Here is a 19,843-nt window from a genome sequence, read left to right as displayed (position 1 = left end):
AGGGTCGGGGAAGCGAGCAGAGGAACGGCAGCAGCGAGAATAAAGTGGAGTAGACCGGAATAGAGTACAAGGTGTATGCCTAGAAGGTATAGAGAGAAAATGGTAGCCAATGGCGTTGGCTCGGCGTCGTTGCTACAGTATTGAACGTCTCCTACGTGGGGTCCAGAACCTCTCTCTCTCTCACTCTCTCTCTTTCGGTTCACTGCCGTTCCTCTCTCCAACCCCTCTCCCGGCCTCTCAAGCTCCGTTTCCTCTTGGTCCTCCTCCTCATCCTCCAGCTCTTTCTCCTGCCGCTGCAGCGTCACTCGCGCACGTACACTCCCGTCTGCAATTCACTGGACACTTGACACAAAGGAGTTTAGAACCAGGAAAAACTTGTGGGTTTACGCAAGAATGAGCCAGCAATCGCCAATATTATTCTCTTGTATTATGTATTATAAATAACGGTAGAATGTTCTGCAGAAGATTTCAAATCCTATAATTCACAGCAGAATTGAGATTTGATCACGTACAGGACACAATTTTTCTTTACTTTCTACATTCAATTGCTTTTTCTTAAAAAAAATCATTTTCATGAGGTCGTAACTATTTTGATTAAAATAATAGTAAAATGGCTTGGTCCAATGCAAGTGTCCCATAATTTATGAAGCTGAATGTACCCGTAGAGAGGAATCGGTTTCTCTCCTTCTGTTGGGGCTCCGTCCTTCTCTCTGACGGCTTCTCGTGACCCGACGACGTCCTCTCCCTCCACGAACGTGGTCCCAGGGTGGAGACTCTCCCTCCGAGCGCCTCCTCGCTCCTCTTCGACCCGGCGACGGTCCACCACGATGGGGTGGAGGTGGCAGGCAATCGCCTCATCCTCTTCCATCTTCGCTCTGAGGAGAGTCCGCTGCCGTGATCCGAGCCTCCGGCCGGTCTCTCTATCCTCTCATTAATATCCGGAGACATGGCCAACAGCTCCACGATCGGTGGTGAACTCCTGATTGGCTGCACCGAACCGCGACATCTCGAAGTTGCGAAGGATGGATACGAATAATCTGTCAGGAAATCATCCAGGCTCCATCCAGGAAATCTGTGTGTAAAAAAATCTTTCGTATCCAGGAAAAAATGCAACCGAAGCGAAAATATTAATCTGATAGAGTAAACTTCTTCGTTAGCGTTTTAAAGCGTTTGTAGTGTGCATATTCTATCTAGCAATTTCTGTATAGGTAGCAATACATATGTATGTATAATCCATCAATGAAATTGGCGCATAGATTGAGCCCATGAAATTACAAGAATTGTATTTATAAGAATATTTGTAATTTATACTTTCTGATGAAGAATAATACTTCTGCAATGTCTCCGTGAGTGGAAATGATGTTTAGTATAAGCTATTCATATTGTAGTATTCAACTTCTTGCACTTGCGAATGCAAATATGTACCGGTTCACGTTTTCTTCAGGCAGCTCGAAGCAAGTGCGCCTATCCCCGATGGCTGAAGGTTAATTTCTACGTTTTGGAGCTGCGTGGCGCCAGATCCGCAACGTGATTCGATAATTGCTGTAATCTCGGGCCAGAACCTTTCCTTATTCCGGCCATATGACGTTCGGCCCGAGCGCAGCCCGAAGCTAAGTTTCCAACCATCGACTGTAAAACTTTCTACCGGACCCCCTCTTCATTTGAAGATCTATATTCGAAAATCAAAAAACGGTGTCTTAAAATTGATCGGCTAATTTCCTCACGGCTGCCTTTTTATACTAATTGAAGAAAGTCTGAATTAAAAACACCGCAATCGATTGTTGATAGGAATGTTTCAATCTTAATTTTGATCTCAATGCAATACTAGAAATCGCCTTGATCCCTTTTTTCCATCGTTTTTCGAAGTCGCCTCCATGGCTTCTGGGGGATAAACACAGTAGGAAGGGGAAGGGATAATCTGTTCCAGTAATGTGAATTATCCAGAGGATTCCACCGCTAAAAAGTTTGCCGACCGGTGCCAGTAACGTTCGAGCCACGGGTTAATGCATCGAGCCGACTTTGCGGAACGTGGAATTGCATTCCGTCGAAGTGAGCACCGGAGTTAAATAAAATAGCTGCACCGGAAACTTTCTCGCTGCAGCATCCCATTATTGGCGGTCGACCGGAAGCGCGTGTCTTATTGAAACGAGAAGGGCCGCGAGATCGATCAATGATAGTGATCCCTTCCCAATTGATATTGATCATTCAGAATAAGAATGTATTCGTTGCTCCTCACACGTATGAAACAATCGCATCTAATTCATAATTATTACTTACTTATAATGAGAATTGATAGAATGGTAACTATGATAATTAGCAACGTTCGATACGAATATTGATACACATTCTCGGATTTATTCGTTAATTTTTATTATAAAAATTCAGTTATTAATAACATACGAAACATAGAGTTTACACGTCTGTCTTCATTTTTTAATAAGTCAACGATAGTATACTTTTTAATATCAGAACTTTAGTTGTAACTGAACATCTCAAACATCTGCCTGTAACATTGCTAACATATTTAGATAGTATTTTAGTTAGATAATGTAGCACAGTTAATGAGTGTAAGTCTTACTAATAAATATCGGCTACAATAATATGAGAAGCATAGGTACGGAGAATAGAAATATGCATTGTTATGTTCATACTGAAAGTTATACTGTTTCATCCAATACCATGTACAACGACACTTAAAATAATCAGAGGATCGCATCGTCTAAAAACTTAATTTTATCCGTTTAGTTACAAAACAATGACAATGACGATCCTCTAATTCTTTTGAGCAGTAATTACCTAACTACTACCTTCATAAGCAATAACGTGTGTAAAAAATTTATAGAGTATCAAAGTTAATTAAAATCTACTACATAATTGATTCCAAGCGCTACTTATTTTCCATTCCTCTAACGTCTAATAACAATACATATAATAGTAGTAGTAGTAGTAGTAACTTTTGATATAACCACTTTAAGTGTCATTTAAGATTTATAAAAAACAGAGGATACCTGAACGCTTTGTACACTTACGAATATATAGATTCGTTTAAATAATATTAATATAAAAATGAAATCCTTACATTTATTGAAAATAAAGTCCTTACTACATCCCGTTTCATGAAATATTATTATTTTTCTTCTTTCTGGTCTTACCCTATCGCTACTTATTTATCACATTTTTAAACTTTTTTTAATCATTTTTTTCGTATGCGCGATAATGAATATACAATTCCTAAGATTAACTTTGTACAAACTAATCGTCGATATCGATGACGATTGAATTATCTACAGTAGTATTTAAGTCTTTTTCGGACTTATCATCCATTTTCGGTAAGCTCGATTCAGATTTCATCGTTACATCATCTTTGTTTTCTTCTGTATTTTTAGGCGACATTTTTTGGTCTTCACTGTGCGTTTCTTCTTTACCTGCGACGATACCAAGTCTATCTTCATTTTCTTTATTACTCTCCTTCTCATCATTAACTTCACTGCTCTCGTGGCGCTCTGGAGTCTCACTATCCAAATGATTTTCTACCTTCTTTTCTTTCTCATGTGTATCCATATTCTTCAATAGTACCTCTTTTATCGTTCCAGGTATCGGTTCACCCCTCGGTACGGAAATCAGCGACACTCTTTTCGGAGGTTTCGACGGAGCAGGTTTAATGCTCAATTGCTTCTTCATCTCCTCCTGGCTGATCTTCTTCGTAAACTGAGTGATCAAAGGTGGTTTTTTCTCCTTGTCTTTCTCTTCTTTATCGATTTTCTCAGGAGCCTCAACGAGTTCGCTTTTCCTTTTTGGGACTGAATTATACGACCAGCGATTCGGAATCGGAAGATCTTCGTCCACATATTTTTTTCTAATATCTTCAGGAACGTACCAACACTTCTTCTGATACAGAGGTCCTTTCTCCGGACACGAGCACCATATTGCGATATCGCGAATCTGCTGATTCAAACCATTCTTTGATATCCGATACTCGCTCGCTTTCTCCTGTTTGCTCCAGTAGGTGAGGAATTCCTTCACGAGGAACTGTGACCCGTATGTGTTACCATGCACTAACCGGATCAGATCCGGCAAAGCGACTTCCGGAGCTCGTTTTTTCTTTGAACTCGACGGTGTTTGATGCGTGGGCGTGCTGCGTTCATTTGTTGATGCCGCCTCGTTTTCCGAGACAGTGGGCAGTGTCACCGGTATCTGATGTACCCAGGCTTCGTGAGCTGACATGAGGTCCACCGTCCTTTGGGGCACTGTAAACATCAAAATAAAGAATAATTAGGGACTGTATTAAATATATAATTAGAAACTGTAACAAATGAAATATAATTGCTATAAATAAGAAATTGCTACTAGACCTAAAATAGTTTACGTTAGTACTCACAATTCAGAGGAAGTTTGTTGTCAGACCCTCTCCAAATACAGCCAATTATTTTTGGTTTCAATTTACACGTTTTCGAATTTCTCTCCAACTCGAACTGTTCTCCGAGTACTTTCAACTTAAACTTCTGTGTCTCGGGAGACTGTAAAAAGAAAAAACAAGAATAACGTTAAATAATAATGGAGATGATCATGGCAACACATATGTATACGTATGTATGTATTTTATTATTGTTTGTTATAAAAATCACTGCTCACCATGTCCTCCTTATCTTCCTCGTCAGCTCGAAGCTCTTCATCCGACAGATACCTGAATTATCAAATAAAGAACGATCAATATAAATGACATTATTTAAAAAGTGTATCCACTAAAATCATTAACTTACCCGTGAGGAACCATAAATTCATTGTCCACGTCGTACTCATTCTCATCTGGATTTTCTTCGTCTTTCTCATCATCAGAACCACGTAAAGATTCTCCTGGCTCTTCTTCCTCCCACTCTTCATCCGAATCCACTTCATAGTTGAACCATTCCTAAAATAAAATAAGTTCACTAATTTTCATTACACTCTGAAAAGCTTAGCATACACGAGACTTATACACGTATAGAAAACTTTTGTGTAAAAGACTGCATAGAATCAATAAAGATACACAAGACAGATAATACAAACCACATGTTACTGAAATATTAAAATGAAAACGTCTACACTTTTTAAATATGCATACAAAATGTAATTTTACATAAAAATCTGCTATCTATTCATGATGACTATTCAAGAAGACGATTATTCTGAATTTTTTGCCAAGTGTTGTTTTCTATATTTTGCTTGCGACTCGCAAGAATGTTATCGTTCGATGTCGCTATTTATTTTAGTTGCGATCACGGCCACTCGATTTCACCGGAGTCTAAAGTGTGATTAAGCAGGACGTCGGTATCAATGCGACTTCCTTGACGAGCGATATCGTCGTCAACGCACATGATCTCCTTTTCTCTTCCCTTAATATTAGTCGCTCAGCGATACTCGGCAACGATGCGAACGCGTTTACGCTCAGCCCTTGTTTTCAGTAATTAGTATACCCATCAAATGAGAAAATAAGAGAATGTGAATTTTGAGTTTGATATTCTATGTTCAAGTACTGTTTCGAGGGACAGGACATTCTCTGAAAGTGAAGTAATTATACTATTTCCGGCCTCGGTAACAAAAACGAGTGGAACAAGTGTCTCATTAAAAGCTATATTAATTTGAGGTATAAGGAAATGGGAAAAATATAATGTGTACACAGAATTATTCGGTTTTGACGTTAGTGTGTGAGCGGTTATTGCATCTGCATAGTAAAACTCGGTAAACCGCGTCTTACGCGAAAATTATAAAGTCAAAAACTAATTTTACAAAATTGAAACGGATTATTATCGATGACAGACAAATAATTGGAATTGATCAATGCAACTTGGTAGCTTATATTAGTAGCTATTTATACCTGATTATTTAAAGGAGTGTAAAATATGGAATCAATTAACGGTTACATCCTCCACTAAGAGAACACAAAGACATATTCCAATATTGAATTGCGATTAATTTTGAATTCGAAAATTTCATTCGGAGCAATCGGTCAGTAGGTTCGAGTGGGCATAAACAAGTATAAATAAGATTTCGCAAAGTGTAATTCTCATCTATCGAGGTACGACAAAACGAGCCCATCTAACGTCCTACGATCGTGCACCGAAAAGTCAATAAATCGTCAAGTTTTCTTGTTTTGCGGCGCGAGACGCGGTCCAAGCGCGTTCGATAAATCAACGTCGATTTGATACCCGCGCGAGCATCAATTACGGGACCTTCCCTTTGACATTAATTTATTAGTGGCGGGAAACGAAATATCGCGAATGATCGTTGGTCCAGCCTGGCCGCGGTCCTCGCCGTTCAATTCGTAACGTGGAAAATCGACGGGAAAAGAGAAGGGAAGAAGATAGAGGTACAGGGGTAACCACCAGTTGAGCAGCTTTCGGCAGCGTGACAAACGTGAGTTCTCACTGTATCTTCTACTAATAATTCAACTCTTATTGGCAGGCAACGGGCTTGATGAATTTATAAGAGAATTGATTTAACTTGTTGTAATAAAAATACAATTTAACAAATGGCCTTTGATTTCAAACGATAATTATTATTGACTCATCCTCTATATGGAAGACGTAGTTGTTTCTACTTGGAATAGTGTTATCAATTTTTCCTCTAGAATATTGTTAATATGGGATAGAATTTATAGTTCACTTTCTAATTCATTATCTATTTGCACACACGATTGTAACTCTTTTCATGGTGGTGTCTGTCCAATTGAACAGTAAACTGAATTCATATAAATTCACTAATTATCCATATACAATGCAATATAATCATATTCATTGCCTTGTAGTCAAAATACGTCTGTTTAAACAGTAAGTAGTAGGAATAATGATAATCAATATAAAACTTAAATCCACTTGCATATACTCAACAAAATTAGTTCGCTAATTTTTCCCTAAATTGATAGAAAATAATCTTGCAATGTGCACATGACACTCTGAAAGATCGTCGGCGTTGACAGAGCACTTGACGTTTTTTCTGCTGGCACGCCACGAGCAACTCATTTCTGGTACCAACGATCGTGTTTGGTATCGTGAAGCACCATTTAAGAGGCGATAAAACATATCTCGAAAAATTATGTCCGGCTACCTCTGCACTGTTCGTCTTCACGCATTTACGAGATTGTTCGACGCTGCAGGCAGCGATTGGTGTCGGGGAACTTGAAACAGACGCGTCCTTTCGGTGCATCATCGAATGCCTATCGCATGCACGTGAAATTAAGTACCTCGTAGAAATCGTTTGTACGTTTATCATTTTTCTCATACTTACAGATTATTTGTTATATTTTCACTTATGCACATTTAACGTTATTTATTATTGGCATTTCAATAATATCTTAAACAAATGTAATAACAGAACTCATTAACTTAACTCTGTGCAATTGAACGGGAATACAAAATGAAAGAGCAATCTCAATCAATAATCAATCAATATATTTTAGATTTCAAATTCATAAAAAAATAATCTAATCGATTTCCATCTGGAAAGCGAAGGCGACGTCTGGAAAAATTAAGCCTGGTAGAAGTGAAGTCAGATTTACAGCATGTCACCCGGCCATCTGTAATGGCTTTTATGTTCCATTAAGATTATCATCCTCGTTACAAACATCCTACGTATTGATTTAGATAGTCACTATTTGAAATTGAAATTGGCTCTTTCTACGAAGGTTGAAAAATCGATCGTTCACCTCGCGGTCCGATAAAAACTTAACGGGCTACGTTCCGCGTGCGAAAACGCAGCAAAAAGAGGATCGGCTCTGCAAGCGAAAACGGCAAAAATATCGACTCGGCTTGTGATCTTTCAGCTGAACAAGTGCAAATTGAATAGCCGAGTGCTTTTTTTGATCTTCTTATCGTTGCGCGGTAACGCAAGCACGGCATTGCAATTAATAAATCGTTCTGAGAGCGTAGATAGACAGAGACCGAGGGAGAGGACGGATGATTTTTCGACGTTTCAATTAAACGGCCGGGAAACGTTTAATCGGCCGTAACGACGCTTCACAAATGCGTCATTAGATAAGCGTCGATGCGATATCGCTGTTTCATGGAAAACGATGAAAAAAAGTGTAGAGTTGACTCTTCTTTTTCTATGAACTAAATTATAGATATTCGAGTTGTATATCATTATTTGCCTGGTGTACGTGAACTCATTTTTTCTTCAAAACTCCTACTTAAATTGTTGTATCACATTCTGTCCCATTGTTTTAATCAATTTAATTTATACTTCAAATCTAACTCAAAAGTTGATGAAATGAAAACGATTGTACAAATAGTACAATGATTTAATAATACGAGTAGGACAGAAATCATTTAAATTCGATGTCTAATGTTTTATAGGAATTAATTATATTTGAGCAAACGTCATAAGTATTATGTACTGCGAAGTGCGATAAATTGCTGTTTTAGAATCAGACATATGTTGATTCATTTTTCTATATTGGTAAAATAAAACTTCGTTAAAATTGTAACAAAATTCTATTGCATTTACAACGAATCGTAATTCGGGAATCTCTAACGTAAGAGATTTCCAAATGTGTAACAAACGTTTGCGTAAAGACATAATCGAACCGATAAAAAATATCGATGGATCGATGTCGATGAGTGGTGGTCTGTTTTCCATAAACGATATCGCCGAGCTCCGTGTCTTTTTATACTCCAACGAAACATTATCCAATTGATATTCGACTGATATTCAGTAATTTTTTAAAATTCGTGGACAGGTAAAATCGTACAAAGAGTTTGAAAACACAATAAGTGTTATATGAAATAAAAGGAGGAATGAATCCTAAATTACATATCTAGGTAACAGATCTATTTGTAGACTTTTAACAAGAAAATAAAGAAACGAGGAACGAAGCAAACAAAGATTAATCAATAATAAGAAGGTGAAGCGCAAGGTCAAGACGTTGCACTTCTCTCAGTTACACGGTGTTCTTGACACTTGGATTGTATGCAAAATACGAACACTGTATCTAAGGTCAGCTTCGTTCGACACGGATAAAACCTACTATGTAAGAGGCAAAAAAAACGATGCACAAGCTAGTGGTAATGCCTTCGCGCCGCGTTATCAGTATCGGTAGCTGCTTCTTTCGTTAAGTTCTAGGTCAAAACCGTTGCACTTATTATAAATAGATACATTTGTTTCTTTGCCAGTCATTCTCTTCCTTAAATTAGTTTATCTTATAAGTAGATTGCGTACTTTTTAACGAACATTGCAAAATAATACTTTTGCAATGTTCATCAAAATAATACTTTTGCAACGTTCATTTAAAAAGCCAAATATAGATAGAACTTTATTTTATTTTCCTATTCTACGTATCTACGTATTTTATAAAAAAATAAATGTTTTACATGTTTTTATACATTATACGTAATCGATATTTTCTGCAGATTTTTCCTTACTATTCTCTTCTTAAATATGAATTCTTTGGAAAACTACATGTTCTCAAGATAAGTATTTCTCACTTATCAAAAGAATATTGTAAATGCATAAAATCTGCTGTTTACAAAAAATGCAATAGCATATAAAATAATGTTCTTCAATAAACAGTAACACTGTTGATAGTCACAGCTGTTATGAAGCTTTGAGAAATGTGCATTGTTCGAGAATCATTAGTAGAAAAAAAGTATGATCCACGTGGCAAAGTTTTTAGACAGGCACCATTCGTTAAGAAAAAAGGGTAAAGTTGCGGGAGTAAAGTATTGGCCAAGGGGCCACGTGGTCAGACAGAAGTTTGGTAAATACGGGGGCCGAGATTCTCCCTCGGAAGACGTCGCAGAAACATCGGCTCGTGGCCAATTATCGAGGTAAGCAATTAGTCAGGAAGCCGTTTTGCTGGCGCGTCTGCCGACGACGCGATGTTCTGGGATCGGCGCGCAGCAATCCCTGGGGAGAATCACGGCGACGGGACCGGGTGGCACAGCCTCGATTATCTCGAACCGCGTGTGACAAGTAACACCACGAGACCACGCCGTGGTCTCTTCTCGAATCGGGATCAGCTGCGGCCAGTATCCACGCGTCCCTCGAACCGTTCGAGAGGGTAAATTCCGCGTGAACAGGAGACGTTCTGGTTCGACCCTTCTCCAGTCCGATTAAGACAGTTGTATTAAGTTTAGAAGAAACAAATCATTCAGGTCAATTTTAGAAGGGAACAGTAATAAAAATAAATTGCAATATTTAATGAATATGTCCTATCAGCTATTATTTGTTATAATTGATAGAATACAGATTAAGAGTTGGCGGTTGAAGTAGAGGAAGTACAAGAGGGGAAAGTGTATGTCAATTCCTCTCCGATAGTCGGGTGGTATCCAACCTTGGAGTGTTTATAACAGTAACAGTGCTAATAGGAAATGATAGTGTAACGGACATAGAAACAGTGACTGATTATTTATTAAGCGCAAGTATAAACGGATAGTATCGCGAGATACGCGCTTGTTTGAAAATTCAGTTTCAACAGCTAATTGCAAAAAACAAGATGATAGAGGATGGTGCGATGTTTGACGTGAGTAGAAATTCACGATAGCACTTGCGAAGACATAATCATTTTATAAAAAGTTAGAATATGTATTGGTCAAATTTCATAACACAATATTTATTGCAAATCAGATCCTTTGATTGTCATTTAACGTGATCTCAATAACTGTACCAGAAATGTACGCTAAAACAAAACTAATAAAAATCCATTTGTCACTTATTGTATTACAATTCCCTCCTCTTTTTACAGTGATAACTTTAAATAAAATCGACAGATACACAGTTTATTGTCGATACTGTTGTTATCAGACTAATAAATTTAACACGAACACGGCTTATACAACAATAAAAATAATTGAATGTCAATTACCAGATGAATGAATATAACACATAACTCGTGAATCTTATGATTCATGAGAACGAACAATTATTTTTAGCCACAATTTCATTTGAATATTTTCCTTATTTTTAACACAGATGACGGACGAGCTCTTATTTTCTGCACTGGGTTTGACAACGGACACTGGTGTCGAAAGGCAGCAACTGTTCACCAATAACGCAACCACCTTAGCCTACGACTACGAAGCGTCCTCTTCTTGCGGAACAACGCCGCGCAGCGACGACTCCGAAATTGTCGATGCTCACTCAAGTAATCTCAGCAACATCGAGTGTTACACGGATTTGACTTGCCCGAGGAAAACTTGGAACGAATGGCCTGATATCACACCGGTATCATTGTCAGGTAGAGTGGCACCCATAGTGGGAATGATTTGCTCGAACAAGTAACGTTTATTGCGAACGAGGAACAGAGCACATTATTCAGATACCGTGTTTTTTCATCAGGCTTATCGATTAGATTCTGTATTTTATTTGCATACTGTAGTTTCGTAATCACAGTCTTTTTTGATAAGAAGAATGATTCCTGAATTAATCGGCGTGTGAATGTTGAAATATAACTGGGATCAATACTGAATGTAAATAATAATTAATGTCATAAACAAATATAAATAATTAAGTAAATAAATAAATAAATAAATGAGCAAATGTAAATAATGTCTAAAAGCCATACTGAGTAAAGAATACATGTTTCACATCAGGTACAGGGTGCATGGGCGAATTTAGCGAATTGAGTGAACTTAGCGAGTTGAGCGAACTAGACTCGGAACTCGAATGGTGTTTAGACAAAGGCTGGAATTCTGGACTTCCGGAGAGGACACCGTTGTGTACCGCCGGTTGTGAGGGCTTTCTGCATTTACCATTACCAAATCCGCAGCAAATGCTACCACGAGAAGAACCATTATGGGTGCTTGGGATAGATTTGAGGGCGCTCGACGCTACTTTGGAAACGAACGGAATAGGTAAGTTACAAGCACTTCTAAATTGTTATAACAGATAGAGTTCAGATTTTCGATGAATGAAAATCAGGTGGTAAGTGCATCTATTTTGTTAATAGTAATAAATGATTCTTTGTTTCAAGACTATAACAATAACCAGGTAGAAGAGAATATTTCTTCAGCAGCTGCCGCTGCCTTAGCGACTCATGACTACACTAATCGCAGCTTGGCGAACGCGGCGGAAGATCGATGCTTCCCTTGTACCTATCAAGGATGCTTGAAGGTATCCTTCAATTTTTTCCAGCCAATTTCTTGTAATAACCAATTTCACCATTCCCTAAATTTCAATTATTGACCATTTGAATATTCTAATAAGACATTTGTAAACTAGATTCGGTTTTTTTATTTTTTTAGGTGTACGCAAAAGCGTCTCATCTGAAAGCTCATTTACGTCGACATACCGGCGAGAAACCGTTCGCGTGTACATGGTCCGGCTGCGGATGGCGTTTCAGCCGATCCGACGAGCTAGCCAGGCATCGGCGATCGCATTCGGGAGTGAAACCGTATCCCTGCGAAATGTGCTCGAAAAGATTCGCTCGAAGCGATCACTTGGCCAAGCATCGCAAAGTACATAGAAAGAACGCGTATCCTTTGTTCCACGGAGGCAGAGGATTGCGCGGAGGGAAGATTAATATCCTACCAGCGGAGAGTTAGCTAATTTCTATTGCGTAAAATAAAAAAATATACCTTCGATTATCAAGCCAACGCATGAGAATTACGATGTCGATAAAAGAGATTAAGTAAGATTACTATTGTAGTCTTTTTTAAATGGTTCGATCAGTTGACCCAGATTAAGCGAGATTTTTAACATGATAATAAAAATTGTTGAAAATGTGATTAATTCTTTGTTAATTATTTATCTGTTTTACCTCTCCGATTGTCACATTCTGTATGCGATTTTATACGGCATATTCTTGTCAATTATATGTATGTATTGTTTTATCCGAAACAAATTATTAATCTTATCGTTAGACTCACCGTATCCTTTGAGAATGGCTTCCGAGGATTAACGCACCGGCTGCGTTTTCTCCATGTGCCCCAATAAGGTGGTCGCTGGTTTTCGGAAAACTGCAACAATTTAACCCGCTGCTTCTCGACGACGATGTTCTGATTTACGATATTGGCACTACCATCGTTCTCTTCATCTGCAGGTAGATTAATTTACATATATGTAAATATGTATTTCTAATAAAACCAATGAATATTGAACGTGTAAAAGTCCGATAATTACCTAACAAAATAACGTCGTCTTTTGCTTCAAATGGCCAAGTTTTCGGCGAGGTGCGGGGAACAACTTTTTTGTTTTTTATCTCGGAAAGATACAAGTCTGATATTTGAGTATTTTTTTCATTACACTTTTTCTCCAACGATGATTTCTCTTGTTCGTTTAAGGTTCTTCTACACACTGGGGCTAACTTCATGTCTGCCTTCACTTCAAAAGGCATGAAAGTTCTCGATTCGGTTGCGTTCTCCTCCTCGGATTTCTCAGACTTCTCCTGTTTCTTGGGGACGAAGAAACTCGTGAAGTTCGACGCCGCCTTTTGCTTTTTACGTTCCACTTCCAGCTTTTCCTCTTCTCTTTTTCTCTTTTCCTCTTCTCTAGCTTCATCTCGTTTGCGTCTTTCCTCCTCCTTCGCTTGCTTCTCTTTCTGCTTTTGCCTGCAAATCAATTCGGATTATGAAATATTGAAATGACAAATTTAAGAATATTGCCATTTTTGTAGATGAGAACTAGTAAGCATGTGTACATACTCAATTTCCATTTGTCTCTTTTGCTCTTTTATTTTTTTCTCCATAATTTTCTCTTCTTTCATTCGCTGTCGATTTTGTCGTTCCTCCTCCAGTCGTTTTTCTTTCTCCTATTACATACATCAGACGTAGCATTAAAAAAAAAAAAGAAAAAAGTACAATACTGTATTACTATAAAATTTACCATTTTTTGCTTTTGCCTTTCTTCCTTCCTTTTAGCACGTAGTAGTAACTTTTCTTTTTGTTTCGGTGTTAACTTCTTCTGTTGTTTATTATCAGTTTTGGGAGTTACAGCAATCTGTGCACTTTCAGTTATACTTTTTTCTACATTTGCAGTCGATGTCTTTTGCTCATTCTTGTCCTCATCGTCGGAAGATAAAATAGCTATATCAGAATCAGATTGACACAAAGAATCATTCTGAAGTGAAGACATGTCTTTTTCCTCAATGTTCAAATTTTCAGATTGTTCAACTGATTCATCTTTGCTTTCGTCTAATGAATGTTTCTGCTCCTTCAAATTACTTTCTTGTTTATCAGATTTTTGGAAAAACTTTGTTAAAGGGCTTAACTTCACTATCGGCTCCATACTTAGCTTATGCTTAGTTGAATTCCGTTTAGGAGTTACATTTATATTTTCTGTTTCTACCTTATTAGATACTGTGTTTTCTTTGATATTTTCAATTTCTGTTACTATTTCTATAGAATCTTCCTTTTTTTCATCTTCATTCGATTTATCAGGTTCATTGTTTACATCTTTACTTGAGTTCTTTTTTAAGATTTTCACTGGCTTTCGACTTTTATTATCTACAGAAGGTGATGTCAGCTTTCTCTTTTTATTTTGTACCTTTGGAGATGCCACTGGACTTTGAATTTGGAATGGCAATTGTGCTAAAAAGATTAATGATTCAAATGATAATTGAGAATAGAAATACAATAATTATTAAAAGGACTCATGTACTATCTTTTTCTCATAGATCAGTTACTTTTGCAATATCACAAAATTTTCAGGATATATACCTTGTTTCATTTTCTTTTTCTTGACTGGAATCTCATCCACGACAGTACACTCATTTTTCTCTTCAACATCCATCTTTTTCATCTCAATTTTAGTCCTTATAAAACATAATGAAAATTTAATGATATCATAAATAAATTATTCGGATAAAAATTTAAATAAACGAATAACATATTACACTTGCTGGTTTTATTATACCTAAATATATTATAATCCAAAACCCTTTCTACATCACATTTACTGAAATCTCGAATCTGTCAATGATCACTATAACCCCGTCAGGTGTCGGTCGAATTTAAGTAACACGAGGAACTAAAAATAAATGTATCCAATATGTGCAATAAATATAATTAACAAAATTCAAATATTATATACAAGTAAAAGAGTTATACAATTTACAAAATTACTTCAAAAAATAAAATAATCCAAAAGTCTATCACACCGCAATTATAACAAAATACGCGGGAAAATAAGGAAATGAAAAGAATGGAGATATAAACTTGGCGTTCACTAGGTAGACAACTCCAATACTCCAATATGGCTTCAATAGGGATCCCTAGTCTACCTATATAGTAATTAATCGCATCATACTATCGACTATTTAGTCGATAGTTTTTAGTCGACTGAAATTTCGCTTTCCGCACTCGAACACACTGGAACACACTGGAATAGGAAAACTATTGGCACTGGTTTGTTCTGTGATTCGTCTTAACTCGTCGTTGTAAATTTAGGAATTGCAAAATGTCTACGGTGAGAATTCCAATAATTATTAGGTCTATGAACATCTTAAAATTCAATTACGATAATTTATTTTTATGGTCAGATTAATCTATAAGATATGTATTGAAAATATCGTTTGACACATCTCATAACCTATAATTCACATCGAAGAGACGAAAATAAAGATGTTTTCCTTACGCGAACATCAAATTCGAAGTGATAATAAATATGAGATTTTAAATTTACATTACACTAATATATAAATGTTTCTGAGATAATGTAACATAATCATAGTAGGAAATATACTTGCTACGAAGATTGATATTTTTCATTTGTTTTATTAATTTTCTCATAACTTAAATCATGTGATATGTTTATTTAGCGACCTGATGATCATAGAAGAAAATGGAACAGAGAAGAATATGAAAGGATAGCGCTTCAGCGTCTTCAGGATGAGATAGCTGAAGAAGAGTTGGGAATACCAAAACAACCAGCTGTAAAAAGGGAGCTGCTCAAGCAACGAGATTATAAAGTCGATCTAGAATCTAAATTAGGAAAAAGTTTTGTTATCAATAAAAATACACCATCTTCGCAAACTGGAGGGTAAAAATAGATTTTGAAAAATCTTTGTTGGAACAATAAAAATATATAGATAATAATGTACTAAAAAATTCTTGCAGGTACTATTGCAATGTCTGTGATTGTGTTGTTAAGGATTCCATTAATTTCCTGGACCACATCAATGGCACAAAACGTAATTAACTAGATTTTATGATTTTTATACAGTACAATATATTAATTGCTTAAATTTTTTGTCCTGCAGATCAACGAAACCTGGGTATGTCAATGAAAATAGAACGTTCTACTCTAGATCAGGTCAAAGCTCGGTTCGCGATGAATAAAAAGAAATTAGAGGAAAAGAAGAAAGATTACGATTTAGAGCAAAGAGTGAAAGAATTAAAAGAAGAGGTTTGTTTTCTCTTTTTTAAATACATTCGTTAGCACGTCTGATTTATTATCGAATTGAACAGAATTATTTTTATTATCCACAGGAGGAAAAGATCAAGGAATACAGAAAAGAAAAGAGGAAAGACAAGAAGAGGAAAATCGAAGAAGCCAATGAGGACGCCGGTGGTCCTTCGGATGAAATGGCAGCGATAATGGGTTTCTCGGGTTTTGGATCCAAGAAAAAGTGACAATTACACGAAATGTCGGATTGTTTGTGAAACGATAAATGCCTTCTAAAGATACGATTTTAGAAAAGACTTTAATTTCGTGAGGAATACTTTGAATGCTGCAAGATCAGGGATAAATAAGACTGATCTTAATACACAAACTTAGCTTTGATATCGGTTAAGTTTTACATAATTTAATTTATTCCCTTTTCTTGTATGATCAATGTACAGGTAGCTCTGTACCCGTCGTAGTTAACTGTAATTAATTTTTAAACACAATGAAAGTATGCTGAATTAGTGAACGAAAGCACCGAATAATGGTGATTATACAGAGTAGTTTTGACCCTGTAAATTTTTGTCAATCTACATTTATTGCAAATTTAAAATAAGCTTTGTAAAGTATATTTACAGTTTTCTGGACCAGCAATGTAATCTATGTTACGTAAAAAAAATGTCTTATAAGTTTTCAATAAAAGTACAAGATTTTATACATGGAGGTTTATATTTTTTTATAAAATTACATTGATCCACAGAATATTACGTAATTCAAGAAAGAATAATGTATACATACTTTGAATATATAAATATTTTGTAAACATACACTAGCAGTAATTCATACAATTATATTTCTATTATGTGGTATCATTTAAAATCGACACGAGTCAATAAGGAAAGCGAGATTCGAGATTTTCGTCGAAACGAAAGTGGCCGCTGATCTTCCATCGTATTGTAATCATTTCTACAACTTTCTCTCTTGCACTTCCAGTCTATCGTTCTTTATCCGAGACACGGTGAAAAAAGGAGGACGAAAACCGTAAAGTTCCGCAGGACGCACACGTAGATACGCTTACGCGCTCACTTATACGTTCTCTCTTTCTCTTCTCTCACTCTTATCCAAAGTCGGAGGAGAGAAGGTATCGAGGAAGATTGAAACCGAGTATACCGTGCTCCTCCTACCTAGAGCTAAGCTCATGGGCCGTACACTTCGGTTCATCGTAGGCATCGGCATCGTAGTCCAGTGTAGTCGACACTCGTGGACGCTCCGTGGCCACGAGTGCCGCCATTTTTTTCGAAGGTCAATCCATTTGTAACCCAAGGACTTCAAGCTCGCAGTCATTGGAGGTCGTTCCTCCGCGAAGCGAACTAGTCTGCCCGTGATTTCTGATCAGCTGTACACGTACGCGTACATACTCGGTACACGTGGGTTGGTGGCACGTGCCAATTCGACGTTACGGACCATAACGCGTGAATTGTTTACGTTGAAAACTTATTCCGGGTTTCAGACTGTGTAAATAAATACGACGTCGATTGATAGAAATAATAAAAATTCTAGTTCTAATAAAAATTCGAGGATTTCGGTGCGATGATATAAAGCTCAGATAGAAAGTTACGCGCTTCGTGTTTCGAACTGCAAGAAAAATGTGACGTTTTGCGACAATCGTCGGAATGTCGGAAATCGAACGATCATCCTGACAGAGGACTTATCGTCTGGATGGACATCGATTAACATCTTCATGATCTTACGAATATCAGTGTTTGTGTACTATTATTTACTTGCGTAAAATCGAAAAGTTAAAGATGCCACGCGCTCTTCCACCGATCCAAGAATGCAACTCCGGAAAGTCAAGTAAGTTCATAAAAAGATGTACATCATTTCATCAATTGAAGAGATAAAAGTCATAGTGGTGTTGTAAGTCACTTTTCAGAACAAATGCGGTACAACTCTTAACGTGTATCTAAATCGTGCTGCTATCAACTTACAAGGAAGATGAGTTAAGACTTACTTCACGTTTTCTTTGGACGCATTAGCATTTGTAATCCGAGAAAGCAATGCAACTTGGTAAAGTGACTTACATCATTATGATTTTTACCACTTCAATTATTATCGTCATTATCGTTGCTGCTGACAAAACAAGGGTACATAATCATTTTATAATACATAAACTTCTTAAAAATTAACTTAAGGCGATTAACGAGTTACGTGAATCGTAGCATCAAAATTTCGTGTAAGACCATAAACACCTAATTAACATAAAAATACTAAGAGTAAAATATCGTGTGAAAGAGCGATACATCCGAGGGAAATTTTATGCAAACGGTTACACATAATTCAGATCATGCCGGGCGATTATTCATCGTTGTTTTCTCTCAAAGGGAACTGTCTTCCTCTTGCATTGCAAAACACAGATGGATTTCTGATTTTACGTATTGGATGCATACATACATTCGGTAAAGCACGGTTTCTTGTTCTGAAACGACGCGCACTTTCCCTTTTCTTTTCCACGGAAGTGAAAATGATCGGTCTACAGTGAATTCTATCCATTATACGCTGTTTGCTCGGCCGCCATTCTCGGCCGAGAGAACTCTTGTTTTCAGAAGTTTCTGTTCACTCGTGCGCGATCGTTCGCCACCATTCAATTCATCCGTCAAATCGCTTAACGCGTCCAGCAGAGTTTCTCGTCTGTATTAAATTTTTATGTGAAATCTACCTCTTATACTGCGGATTTGTATAAAAAATCAACTCAACTTGTTGATAGAAAAACGTGCGTATTTTTTCAGTAAAAATTAATTTAATTAAATAGCTAATCATCATTAATTTACAACAGGAAGATTCATTTTCTCATCATAATTATCATGTCAGAAGATATGGCTAATACAGTTTCTAATACTGAAACTGTTAATTCGAAAGCCTTTCGGTGTTTAGATAATTTTTAACAAGCGTCATTGAAGTCACGTTGGACGACGTCCTCGATCATTATATCGAGTTTCTCGTTCGCAAAACGAAAACGTCGTATGTAACAAGCAACACATAGAAATTATAATTCGTCTTCGTTCACTGACCTATCCTTCGTTCTTACCACTTGTACCGTGTTTGCGTTGCGACGGTTTTACTCGAGCTCATCTTCCAATCTCCTAAGCATGCTGTTGAATAGAGCACATCTTATTTTAATCCTGTTTTCATTAGCTAGTCGTTCTTCGTTCTTGTAACTAATAGAATACATGTACATATGTAGATATTGATTAAAGTATATTGAGTTTATTACTAGTAATTGTAAATTATAATTTCTCAACATTTTTACCAGAATTTTATTATACAGTCAATAAATAAATAATGTTCTATTTACTGTTCCTATTAAAAATCCATTGAACTTCGAAATTCATATGAAATGTGGATTAATGAAAAGGACTTCTGTTAGAAAGCGAGAATAATCATAAGTTTAAAGAGCGAGTGAAGGATTGTTTTTTGTCCTGTCAAAATTTGATCGAGGAAGAAAAGAGAAAGAGGTGGAGAAACCTCGCGCCGAATATCGAGGCTGAAAAGC

The 19,843-nt window shown here is 36.8% G+C and overlaps 3 protein-coding genes across 4 annotated transcripts; 2 read left to right on the top strand and 1 right to left on the bottom strand.

Annotated features, from left to right (window-relative positions):
• Positions 1 to 2,348: 2,348 nt before the first annotated feature.
• On the bottom strand, positions 2,349 to 15,012 carry LOC108622076 (Chromatin assembly factor 1, p180 subunit). Its single transcript, XM_018019744.2, has 10 exons — positions 14,824 to 15,012; positions 14,628 to 14,722; positions 13,795 to 14,498; positions 13,614 to 13,720; positions 13,093 to 13,520; positions 12,840 to 13,006; positions 4,761 to 4,909; positions 4,633 to 4,684; positions 4,379 to 4,517; positions 2,349 to 4,247 (listed from the first exon to the last, which is right to left on the bottom strand). Exons 2-10 carry the CDS (start codon positions 14,707 to 14,709, stop codon positions 3,253 to 3,255), a joined length of 2,823 nt encoding a protein of 940 aa, XP_017875233.1. The 5' UTR covers positions 14,710 to 14,722; positions 14,824 to 15,012; the 3' UTR covers positions 2,349 to 3,252.
• Positions 4,944 to 12,702, top strand: LOC108622077 (transcription factor Sp6). Of its 2 annotated transcripts, XM_018019745.2 has the most exons (6): positions 9,378 to 9,800; positions 10,215 to 10,495; positions 10,945 to 11,209; positions 11,565 to 11,825; positions 11,945 to 12,084; positions 12,216 to 12,702. In XM_018019745.2, exons 2-6 carry the CDS (start codon positions 10,469 to 10,471, stop codon positions 12,513 to 12,515), a joined length of 993 nt encoding a protein of 330 aa, XP_017875234.1. In that variant the 5' UTR covers positions 9,378 to 9,800; positions 10,215 to 10,468; the 3' UTR covers positions 12,516 to 12,702. The 2 variants fall into 2 exon arrangements, with proteins under 2 accessions (XP_026666992.1, XP_017875234.1); XM_026811191.1 differs by lacking the exons at positions 9,378 to 9,800; positions 10,215 to 10,495 and adding an exon at positions 4,944 to 6,393.
• Positions 15,013 to 15,265: 253 nt separating the features above from the next.
• LOC108622059 (zinc finger matrin-type protein 2) lies at positions 15,266 to 17,010 on the top strand. Its single transcript, XM_018019712.2, has 5 exons — positions 15,266 to 15,375; positions 15,728 to 15,948; positions 16,026 to 16,099; positions 16,169 to 16,314; positions 16,398 to 17,010. The coding sequence occupies exons 1-5, from the start codon at positions 15,367 to 15,369 to the stop codon at positions 16,539 to 16,541; spliced, it is 594 nt and encodes a 197-aa protein (XP_017875201.1). The 5' UTR covers positions 15,266 to 15,366; the 3' UTR covers positions 16,542 to 17,010.
• The last annotated feature ends 2,833 nt before the right edge of the window (positions 17,011 to 19,843 follow it).

The sequence above is a fragment of the Ceratina calcarata genome, unplaced genomic scaffold (genome assembly GCF_001652005.2).
Source record: "Ceratina calcarata isolate Rehan_Ccalc_2016 unplaced genomic scaffold, ASM165200v1 scaffold203, whole genome shotgun sequence".
In the NCBI taxonomy this organism is placed as follows: Eukaryota; Metazoa; Arthropoda; class Insecta; order Hymenoptera; family Apidae; genus Ceratina; species Ceratina calcarata.
This window is presented reverse-complemented; position numbering and strand designations above follow the sequence as displayed.

What these genes read in the sequence shown, in the direction of transcription:
- LOC108622059 (XM_018019712.2), top strand. An exon ending in CCACATCAATGGCACAAAAC is followed by an intron (nt 16,100 to 16,168) that starts GTAATTAACTAG and finishes TTTGTCCTGCAG; the next exon opens with ATCAACGAAACCTGGGTATG. An exon ending in TGAAAGAATTAAAAGAAGAG is followed by an intron (nt 16,315 to 16,397) that starts GTTTGTTTTCTC and finishes TATTATCCACAG; the next exon opens with GAGGAAAAGATCAAGGAATA.
- LOC108622077 (XM_018019745.2), top strand. Translation starts at nt 10,469, where the DNA reads ATGATAGAGGATGGTGCGATGTTTGAC. An exon ending in TTTGGAAACGAACGGAATAG is followed by an intron (nt 11,826 to 11,944) that starts GTAAGTTACAAG and finishes CTTTGTTTCAAG; the next exon opens with ACTATAACAATAACCAGGTA. An exon ending in CCTATCAAGGATGCTTGAAG is followed by an intron (nt 12,085 to 12,215) that starts GTATCCTTCAAT and finishes TTATTTTTTTAG; the next exon opens with GTGTACGCAAAAGCGTCTCA.
- LOC108622076 (XM_018019744.2), bottom strand. Translation starts at nt 14,709, where the DNA reads ATGAAAAAGATGGATGTTGAAGAGAAAAATGAGTGTACTGTCGTGGAT. An exon ending in AAGAGACAAATGGAAATTGA is followed by an intron (nt 13,521 to 13,613) that starts GTATGTACACAT and finishes ATTGATTTGCAG; the next exon opens with GCAAAAGCAGAAAGAGAAGC. An exon ending in GAATTTATGGTTCCTCACGG is followed by an intron (nt 4,685 to 4,760) that starts GTAAGTTAATGA and finishes TTGATAATTCAG; the next exon opens with GTATCTGTCGGATGAAGAGC.